Source organism: Melozone crissalis, unplaced genomic scaffold (assembly GCF_028551555.1).
Source record: "Melozone crissalis strain CALT ecotype California unplaced genomic scaffold, PUWL_Pcris_2 ptg000488l_1, whole genome shotgun sequence".
NCBI classification, from domain to species: Eukaryota; Metazoa; Chordata; class Aves; order Passeriformes; family Passerellidae; genus Melozone; species Melozone crissalis.
Window position 1 is genome coordinate 1 of NW_026536199.1, and position 11,016 is coordinate 11,016.

The 11,016-nt window shown below is 59.1% G+C and overlaps 1 protein-coding gene across 1 annotated transcript; it reads left to right on the forward strand.

Moving 5' to 3' along the window:
* Positions 1–127: 127 nt before the first annotated feature.
* Positions 128–7,949, forward strand: LOC128950198 (SH3 and multiple ankyrin repeat domains protein 1-like; the record flags this gene model as incomplete). Its single annotated transcript, XM_054295079.1, is given in 12 exon segments — positions 128–227; positions 1,820–1,911; positions 1,913–2,002; positions 2,092–2,159; positions 2,161–2,398; positions 2,446–2,763; positions 3,565–3,624; positions 3,626–3,663; positions 3,665–3,837; positions 3,887–4,086; positions 4,190–4,269; positions 7,349–7,949. Coding segments are annotated over 12 exon segments (2,058 nt in total), but the record flags the coding sequence as incomplete, so codon positions are not given.
* Positions 7,950–11,016: the final 3,067 nt, after the last annotated feature.

The window sequence follows — 11,016 nt, forward strand, 5'->3', positions numbered from 1 at the left end:
CAGGTGAAATTCAGGTGATATTTGGGTAAAATTCAAGCGAACTTTGGGTGAAATTTGGCTGAAATTCAGGCGATATTTGGGTGAAATTGGGGTGAAATTGGGGTGAATTTTTCCCTTTCCCCCCCAGGGTCCGTTCGAGTCCCACCGGGTGGGGCCGGGGGGCTTCGACCGCCCCTTCCTGCCCCCGGGCCCCCCCCACGGGCTGATGCTGCGCCAGAAATCCATCGGTGCGTCCGCAAAACGGGAAATTTGGGGAATTTTGGGGGGGGTTTGGGGGTTTTTTGGTTATTTTGGGGTTTTTGGTTTTTTTTTGGTTTTTTGGGGGATTTTTTTTGGTAGTTTTTTGTGGGTTTTTTCAGTGGGGTTTTTTTCTGTTTCTCTTTGAATTTTTCCCCTTTTCCCCCCTGCCCCTCAAACTCTGCCCCCCAAACTCATCTCGCTGAATTTTAGTATTCTAGTTAATTTTTAATAATTGTTTCTAATTAATTATTTTTAATAACTGTTTTAATACTTAATTTTAATACTTCTTAACAATAATTTTTGATAATTACATTTTATTACTTTTTATTAATAACATTAATAATTTATTATTGCTGTTTGAAATAATTCATTTTCATATATAATTTTAATAATTTATTACAAATAAATTATTTTATAAATTAATAAATAATTAACTTTTTTATTAATTAATTGAATTTTAATACTTCGTTTACACACTTAATTTTAATAATTTGTTATAACAAATTTTATCAATAATTTAATAATTAACAATTATTGTTAATAATAATAATTAATAATAGTTATTAATTATTCAAAACTAATTAATTTATTGATTTTTCATACTTCGTTTACACACTCGACTTTAATAATTCGCTATAACTAATTTTTATTAGTAAATTATTACATAATTAATAATAATTATTAATAACATTGATAATTTATTTTTACTGTTTTAAATAATTTGTTTTCATACATAATTGAAATAATTCATTATAAATAATTTTAGAAATTTATAAATTATATTTATTAGTAACTATTTCATTAATTAATTGATTTTTAATAATTTGTTTACACACTTAATTTTAATAATTCGTTATAACTAATTGTTATAAACAAATTAGTAAGTGATTATTAATAAGAAATTTTTTAATTAATTGGTTTTTTAATACTTCCTTTACACACCTAATTTTAATAATTCCTCATAACTATTTTCTATTAACAAATAATCTAATAATCTAATAATTAATAGTAATTAGTAATTAATACTTAATTGTTGTTATTAATTATTAATAACAATTTAGTTTATTTTTAATAATCTGTTTACACACTTAATTTTATTAATTCGTTATAACTAATTTTTATTAATGAATTACTTAATAATTAACAATTAATAATCATTTGTATTCATTTTATTAGGTAATTTTTATTAATAACTTATTAACAATTTATTTTTTCTAGTTGATGTTATTAATAGTTAATAATATTTATGTTAGTAATAATTATTAATAATTCATTAATAATTACTAATTAATAATAATAAATTTTATGAATTTTAATAGGTAATTTTTGTTAATAACTTTTTAACAACTGATTTTTACTATTTGATGTTATTAATAGTCAATAATAATTCTGGTTGTAATAATTAATAATAATTCATTAATAATTAATGACTAATGATGAACTCCCGTTCCCCAGGTGCCCCGGAGGAGGAGATTTATTCATGACTTCTTAATAATTAAATAACAATGAGTTGATAATTAACTAATAACTAATAATTAGTAATGAATGGCTAATGCTGCTGACCGTTCCCGTCCCGCAGGTGCCCCCGAGGAGGAGAAGCCGTACCTGGCGCCCCCCCCGGGCCGTTTCAGCCGCTCGCTCTCGGTGCCCGGCTCGGACGAGATCCCCCCTCCCCCCCACCACGTCCCCCCCCGAGCCGCCCTACACCGCCCCTCCCCCCCCCAGCCCGCGCCACGCCCCCGGCCCGCCGGGTGGGGGAGGGGCGCCCTGGCGCCTGTACAACCTGGGGGGGGGGCGGGGCCCGGGGAGGGGGCGGGGTGGGGGTGGGGGTCGGGGGGGGGCCCCCCGAAGCCGCTGCGGCGGAAGGGGCCGCTGGTGAAGCAGACCAAAGTGGAGGGGGAGGGGCAGGGAGGGGGCGGGGCCGGGGGCGGGGCGCCCCTGGGCGGGGCCGGGGGGTGTGGGCGCGGGTGGGGGAGGGGCGGACAAGAGCTCTATCGCGATACCCACGATCGTCGTCAAGGCCCCCTCGACCTCGAGCTCGGGCCGCTCCAGCCGCGGCAGCAGCGTGGAGGCCGAGGGGGGCGGGGGCGGGGCTTCGGGGGGCGGGGCTTCGGGGGGAGGGGGCGGGGCCTCGGCCACCCCCGACGGACCCTCGGGGGTGGGGGGCGGAGGGGTGGGGGGGTCCGCAGGGCGGTGGGGGGGGAGGGGCGGCCCCGCCCCCCATGGCCACGCCCCCCCTCGCCGGGATTGGATTTCACCTCGCAGTTCGGGGCGGCGCTGGTGGGGGCGGGGCGGAGGGAGTGGGGGGCGGGGCGTCGCTCCGCGCTCTTCCTCAGCACCGAGGAGGATGAGGAGGGCGTGGGGGGCGGGGCTTCGGGAGGGGGAGGGGGAGGGGGCTTGGGCCCGCCCCCCGCCCAGCCGCGATTACGTCACTCCAAAAGCATCGACGAGGGGATGTTCGCGGCCGGGGGGGGCGGGGCCATGGCGGGAGGGGCGGAGCCTTTCCCCGCCCCTACCCGCGGGGTACCGAGGGGGGCGGGGCCAGAGGGGCGGGTGGGGGGAGGGGCAGCGCCTTCAGCAGCGTGGGGGGAGGGGGCGGGGCTGGGGGAGGGGCGGCTCCTCCCCCTATGCACCCGGGGGCGGGGCCAGTTCATCCCAGTATGGGCCCGGTTCACCCCAGTTTGTCCCCGGTCCATCCCAGTTTGAGCCCGGTCCATCCCAGTATGACCCCGGTCCATCCCAGTATGGGCCCAGTTCACCCCAGTATGGGCCCAGTTCACCCCAGTTTGTCCCCAGTTCACCCCAGTTTGTCCCCGGTCCATCCCGGTTTGTCCCCGGTCCATCCCGGTTTGAGCCCCGCGCGCTCCGCCCCTCCCCCCGCCGGCTCCTGCCGCGTGCTCCCCCCCTCCCCGCCGCCGCCCCCTCCCCATTTCCCCTGGGGGGGCTCCACGGGGGGCTCCCCCCGCCCATGCACGCCCCGCCCCCCGCCGCCGGCCCCGCCCCCTCCGCGCTCCACCACCACCACCCCCAGCCTGGGGGGCGGGGCGGGGGGGGATGGGCGCCTCCCTCTCCATGGGGGGCGGGGTCGGGGTTCGGTCCCTCCCCCTTTTGGGCGGGGTCTCCTCCTCGCTGCACCTCTCGGGCCCCCCCACTCTGCCCAAGACGCCCCCTCCCCAAAAAGTGCCCGGGAGCCCCTCCCGCCGCCTCGAGCCCCTTTGGGGAGGGGGCGGGGCCTCCGAGGGGCGCGTGCGCTTCTCCGACGGTGGGGGCGGGGTCTCCATGGGGGGAGGGGTCTCGGGGGGTGGGGGAGGGGGCTCTCCCCTGCTCTCCCTGCCCCCCCCCGCCCCCTCGGTGGACGCGGACGAGGAGCTGCTGCTGGCCGAGCCCCCTCCCCCCGCCCCTCGAGTTCGCCAACAGCTTCGAGACCCCTCCCCCCCATTCCGGGGTGGCCCCTCCCCCACACCACCACCACCAGGACGGGGCCCCTCCCCCTGCCGCCCCTCCCCCCCCCCTCCATGGGGGGCGGGGCGGACTCGGCCACCTCCAGCCTGACCTCGTACGACAGCGAGGTGGCCACGCTGACGCAGGGGGGAGGGGGCGGGGCCGGGGGCGGGGCCACGCACGACCCGCGCCGAGGGGGGAGGAGGAGGGGCGGGGGTTTCGGGAGTGGGCGGGGTTATCCTGGGGGGCGGGGCCGCCGCCGAGGCGGGCGCGGAGGCCGTGACGGACTCGGGCATCGAGGAGCCCGACAGCCGCAGCAGCAGCGACCACCCCCCCGAGCTGGGGGAGGGGCTGGACGGGGGGGCGGGGCTGGGGGAGGGGCGGCGCGGGGGGCGGGGCCGGGTGGTGCTGAGGGGGGGGCAGGGATTGGGGTGGGGGAGGGGGAGGGGAGGAGCCGGCGCTGCCCCTCCCCCCCCTGCCGGCGCTGGCGCTGCCCCTCCCCCCCCAGCAGGGCGGACACCGAGGGGGGATGGGCGCGCCCGGCTGGAGCCGCGCGGGACTGGAGGCGGGGTTCGCGGGGAGGATCAGGTGAGGGGCGGGGCCTCCATCCATCCATCACACCTGGGGGGGCGGGGTTCGCGGGGAGGATCAGGTGAGGGGCGGGGCCTCCATCCATCCATCACACCTGGGGGGGCGGGGTTCGCGGGGAGGATCAGGTGAGGGGCGGGGCCTCCATCCATCCATCACACCTGGGGGGGCGGGGTTCGCGGGGAGGATCAGGTGAGGGGCGGGGCCTCCATCCATCCATCACACCTGGGGGGGCGGGGTTCGCGGGGAGGATCAGGTGAGGGGCGGGGCCTCCATCCATCCATCACACCTGGGGGGGCGGGGTTCGCGGGGAGGATCAGGTGAGGGGCGGGGCCTCCATCCATCCATCACACCTGGGGGGGCGGGGTTCGCGGGGAGGATCAGGTGAGGGGCGGGGCCTCCATCCATCCATCACACCTGGGGGGGCGGGGTTCGCCGCGAGGATCAGGTGAGGGGCGGGGCCTCCATCCATCCATCACACCTGGGGGGGGCGGGGTTCGCGGGGAGGATCAGGCGAGGGGCGGGGCCTCCATCCATCCATCACACTGGGGGGGCGGGGTTCGCGGGAAGGATCAGGTGAGGGGCGGGGCCTCCATCCATCCATCACACCTGGGGGGGCGGGGTTCGCGGGGAGGATCAGGTGAGGGGCGGGGCCTCCATCCATCCATCACACCTGGGGGGGGCGGGGCTTCCTTCCGTCTATCACACCTGGGGGGGCGGGCCTTCCGTCCATCCATCACATCTGGGGGGCGTGGCTTAGGGGGGCAACGCGTGTCCATCACACCTGGGGGCGGGGCTTTGCACTTGGGGGCGGGGCTTGTGAGGCTACTGGGGTGTCCATTACACCTGGGCGTATTCATCATACCTGGGGGGGCGGGGCTTGTGGAACACCTGAGGGCGGGGCTTCTGTCCGTCGATCAAACATGGAGGTGGAGCTTCCATCCATCCATCACACCTGGGGGGCGTGGCATCCATCACACCTGTGACACGCCTGTGACATTCACATCACCCAGCACACCTGGGGCCCCCATTGCATGGACGGGGCGGTGACACCTGTGACACACCCGTGACACACCCATGGCACACCTGGCACCTGCTGCATGGCCTTGGGGGGGGCCATCACACCTGTGACACACCCGTGGCACACCTGTGGCACACCTGTGGCACACCTGGCACCCGTTGCTCCTGCTGGAGTTGGTGCATGGATTTGGGAGGGGGACATCGCACCTGTGGCACACCTGTGGCACTCCTGTGGCACCTGCTGCATGGATTGGAGGGGGCATCGCACCTGTGGCACACCCATCGTACCTGTGGCACACCTGTGGCACACCCATTGCACCTGTGGCACACCTGTGGCACCTGCTGCATGGATTGGAGGGGACATCACACCTGTGACACACTTGTGGCACACCTGTGACACACCTGTGACACACCTGTGGCACACCTGGCACTCTGTGCATGGTTTTGGGGGGGCACCCATCGCACCTGGCACCTGTGACACACCTGGCACCTGCTGCATGGATGGAGGGACCCATTGCACCTGTGGCACACCTGTGGCACACCTGCCACCTGCTGCATGGGCTTGGGGGGGTGGCACCTGTGGCACACCTGAGCACACCTGTGATGCCTGTGGAACACCTGTGGCACACCTGTTACACCTGTGGCACACCTGTGGTGGCTGTTGCATGGATTGGGGGGCACCATCACACCTGTGGCACACCTGGCACCTGCTGCATGGGCTCGGGAGAGTATCATACCTGTTGCACACCTGTGGCTCACCTGTGATTCACCTGTGGCACACCTGTGATTCACCTGTGGTACCTGTGGCACACCTGTGGCATACCTGGCACCTGCTGCATGGGCTTGGGAGGGTATCACACCTGTGGCACACCTGTGGCACACCTGTGGCGGCTGTTGCATGGATTGGGGTGGGTCATTGCACCTGTGGTGTCTGTCACACCTGGAGCCAGCACACCTGTGCCCACCTCACCTGTACAACAACTTACCTGTTTCTCACCTGTACCTCACCTGCTCACACCTCACCTGTACCACACCTCTGGTCACCTGTTCTCACCTGCTCTCACCTGTATGTCACCTTTTCTCACCTGACCTCTTCACACCTCACCTGTTCATTCCTGTTCTCACCTGTTCTCACTTCACCTGTTTCGTACCTCACCTGCATCTCACCTGTCCTCAGCTGTTCGCGCTTGTATCTCACCTGTTCTCACCTGTTCTAACTTCACCTGTTCTTACCTGTTCTCACATGTATCCCACCTCACCTGTATTTCTCACCTGTTCACACCTCTCACCTGTGCTCATCTGTATCTCTCACCTGTATCTCACCTGCTCTCACCTGTTCCACACCTGTTCATCTCACCTGTTCTCACCTCATCTGTTCTCACCTGTCCCACACCTCTCACCTGTTCTCACCTGTATTTCTCACCTGTGCTCATCTGTATCTCTCACCTGTATCTCACCTGCTCTCACCTGTGTCTCACCTGTATCTCACCTCACCTCGCCTCACCTGTCCTCACCTGTATCTCACCTGTTCATCTCACCTGTATCTCACCTGTTCTCACCTCATCTGTATCTTACCGTTCTCACCTGTTCCGTACCTCTACCGCATCTCACCTGTTCTCACCTGTTCCACACCTGTTCTCACCTGTTCCATACCTCTCACCTGTTCCACACCTGTTCTCACCTGTTCTCACCTGTTCTCACCTGTTCCATACCTCTCACCTGTTCCACACCTGTTCTCACCTGTTCCACACCTGTTCTCACCTGTTCCATACCTCTCACCTGTTCTCACCTGTTCCATACCTCTCACCTGTTCCACACCTGTTCTCACCTGTTCCACACCTGTTCTCACCTGTTCCATACCTCTCACCTGTTCCACACCTGTTCTCACCTGTTCTCACCTGTTCCGTACCTCTCACCTGTTCCACACCTGTTCTCACCTGTTCTCACCTCACCTGCGCCAGCCATTGTGGGGGATTATGATGGGAAGGGGCGTGGCCGTGTCCCCGCCCCTCCCCCTCTCTAACCCCTCCCCCTTTCCCCTCCCCCTCCCCCCCCGCAGGCTCACGGACTCCGCCCCTCCCCCCTCCTCCTCCACCACGCCCACCAAGCCCCTCCCCCCGAGCTCCGCCCTCTTCCCCCATTGGCCGCCGCCTCCCCCCAAACCCTCGGTGGGCGTGGCCGTGGGCGGAGACCTGGACGTGCGCCCGCCCCTCCGGCGCGCGCCCAGCCCCGCCCCCCCGCCCTCGGAGCGCCGCGGGAGCCCCGCCCCCCGCCCCGCCTCCCTGCCCACCTTACCTGCGGCTCACCTGTACGGCGGAGGAGGAGGAGGAGGAGCCGGGGGAGGAAGCTCCGCCTCCTCTTACCTGGAGCTGCGCTCGCTGTCCCCGCCCCGCGCCGCCGCCGCCGCGTCAATCACGGGCGGCCCCGCCCCCGCGAAGCCTTTTGGGGCGAAACCTTTGGCTTTCTGGAGCAAGTTCGACGTGGCGGACTGGCTGGAGTCGCTGAACCTGGGCGAGCACCGGGCGCGCTTCCTGCACAACGAGATCGACGGCACGCACCTGCCCGCGCTCACCAAGGAGGATTACATCGACCTGGGCGTCACCCGCGTCGGGCACCGCATGAACATCGACCGCGCCCTGCGCCTCTTCCTCGAGAGGTGATGGCCGCGCACCTGCGCACCTGCGCGGGAGAACGGGGGGGGGGGGGGGGGGGGGGATCCGGCGGGGGGACAGGTGGGAGGGGTTTTGGTACCTGTGGGACGGGCTTTGGTGGCTGTGGGAGGGGCTCCGGTACCTGCGGGAGGCAACGGGGTGGGAGGAGGAAGCAGGCAGGTAACGGGGTGAGAGCCTCAGGTACCGAGGAGACATCGCCAGGTGTGAGGGAGGGACCCTCAGGTACCGAGGAGAAGCACCCAGGTACCGAGGAGACATCGCCAGGTGTCGAGGAGACGCTCCCAGGTGGGATGGAGGGACCTTCAGGTACCAGGGAGAGATCCTCAGGTGCCGAGGAGAGATGTCCAGGTGTGAGAGAGGGACCCCCGGCTACCGAAGAGAGACTCCCAGGTGTGAGGGGGAGACACCCAGGTACTGAGGAGACATCCCCAGGTACCAGACAGGGACCCTCAGGTGTGAGGGACCTTCAGGTTCCGAGGAGGGACCCTCAGGTGTCAATGAGAAAATTCCAGGTGTGAGGGAGGGACCTTCAGGTACCAGGGAGAGATCCTCAGGCACCGAGGAGACATCCCCAGGTGTGAGGGAGGGACCCTCAGGTACCAAAAAGGGACCCTCAGGTGTCAATGAGAAACTCCCAGGTGTGAGGGAGGGACCCCCAGGTACCAGGGAGGGACCCTCAGGTACCGAGGAGAGACTCTCGGGTACAGAGGAGACATCCCCAGGTGTGAGGGAGGGGCCCTCAGGTGTGACAGGGAGACCTTCAGGTACTGGGGTGAGACTCCCAGGTGTGAGGAGGAGACACCCAGGTAGCGAGGAGACATCCCCAGGTACCATCGCCAGGTGTGAGGGAAGGACCCTCAGGTGTGAGGGAGCAGCCTCCAGGTGTCGAGGGGAGACTCGCAGGTGTGAAGGAGGTATCTTCAGGTACACGGGAGGGATCTTCAGGTACCGAGGAGAGACTCCCACGTGAGAGAGAGGGACCCTCAGGTGTGAGTGTGGGACCCTCAGGTACCGAGAAGAGACCCCCAGGTGTGAGGGAGACACCTTCAGGTACCAAAAAGGGACCCTCAGGTGTCAATGAGAAATTTTCAGGTGTGAGGGGGGCACCTTCAGGTGCCCAGGAGACACTCCCAGGTGGGATGGAGGGACCCTCAGGTGTGAGGGAGACACCTTCAGGTACCAAAAAGGGACCCTCAGGTGTCAATGAGAAACGTCCAGATGTGAGGGAGGGACCCCCAGGTACCGAAGAGAGACCCCCCAGGTGTGAGGGAGGGACCCCCAGGTACCAGGGAGGGACCCTCAGGTGTGAGGGAAAGAGGGGGAGGGGGGGACGTGAGTGTGCAATGGGGTCCAGGTGTGCAATGGGATCCAGGTGTGCAATGGGATCTCAGTGTGCAACAGGATCCAGGTGTGTAATGGGATCCGTGTGTGTAATGGGATCCGTGTGTGCCAAGGGATCCGAGTGTGCCGCGGGATCTGGACTTAAGACTGTGAAAGGATCCGAGTGTGCAACAGGACCTGGGTGTGCGACGGGATCCAAATGTGCGAGGGGATCCGGGCGTGCAACAGGATCCAGGTGTAAAATGGGGTCCAGGCGTGCAGCGGGATCTGGGTGTGCAATTGGATCCGGGTGTAAAATGGGGCCCAAGTGTGCCAAGGGATCCAAGTGTGCAATGGGATCTCAGCGTGCAACAGGATCTGGACTTGAGACTGTGAAAGCCTCCGGGTGTGCAACAAGAGAGTGCAAGTGTGCCACGGGATCCAGATGTGCAAGGGGATCTCAGTGTGCAATGGGATGTGGGTGTGCAATGGGATCTGGACTTAAGACTGTGAAAGGATTCAAGTGTGCAACAGGACCCGGGTGTGCCACAGGATCTGAGCAGCATGCAGTTGGATCCAGGTGTGCAATGGGATCCGAGTGTGCAAAGAGATCCAGGTGTAAAATGGGATCCAGACATGGGAATGTGACGGGGTCTGAATGTGCAACGGGATCCGAGTGTGCAACGGGATCTGAGTGTGCAACGGGGTCCAGGTGTAAAATGGGATCCAGGTGTATAACAGGATCTCGGTGTTCAAAGGGATCCAAGTGTGCCACGGGATCTGGACTTGAGACTGTGAAAGGATCCGAGTGTGCAACGGGATTCGAGTGTGCAACGGGATCCAGATGTGCAACGGGATCCGGGTATGCAACAGGATCCGAGTGTGCAACGGGACCTGGATATGAGAATGTAACAGGATCTGAGTGTGCAACGAGATCCAGACATGGGAATGTAACAGGATCTGAGTGTGCAACGGGATCCGAGTGTGTAATGGTATCTGAATGTGTAACAAGATCCCAGTGTGCAACGGGATCCGAGTGTGCAATGGGATCCGAGTGTGCAACAGCATATGGACTTAAGACTGTGAAAGGATCCGAGTGTGCAACAGGATCCAGGTGTGAAACGGGATCTGAGTGTGCAACGGGATCTGGACATGGGAATGTAACAGGATCTGAGTGTGCAACGAGACGCCCATGTGCAAAGGGATCCCACTGTGCAACAGGATCTGAGTGTGCAACGGGATCCAAGTGTGCAACAGGACCCAAGTGCACCCTGGGACCCGATTGTGCAAGGGGATTTGGGCGTGCAAGGGGCTCTGGGTGTGCAAGGGGCTCTGGGCGTGCGCGGGTGTGCGCTGAGTGTGCAACGGGACGTGGACAGCGGGCGCCGGGACGTGGACGTGGGCATCCGGTGGGACATGAGCGTGCAACGGGAGCTGAGTGTGCAACAGGAGATGGACCTGGGCGCCCGGCGGGATCTGAGCGTGCAACAGCAGCAGCGCAAGCTGAGCGTGCAACAGCTGGAGGCGCAGCGGCGGCTGAGCGTGCAACAGGAGCTGGGTGTGCAACGGGAGGTGGAGATCCAGAGGAAGCTGAGCGTGCAACAGGAGCTGGGCGTGCAACGGCAGCTGGAGCTGGGCGTGCAATGGGACCCGGGCGTGCAACGGGAGCTGGGCGTGCAACGGGACGTGGAGATGGGCGTGCAACAGGAGCTGGGCGTGCAAGGAGCGCCGGGCA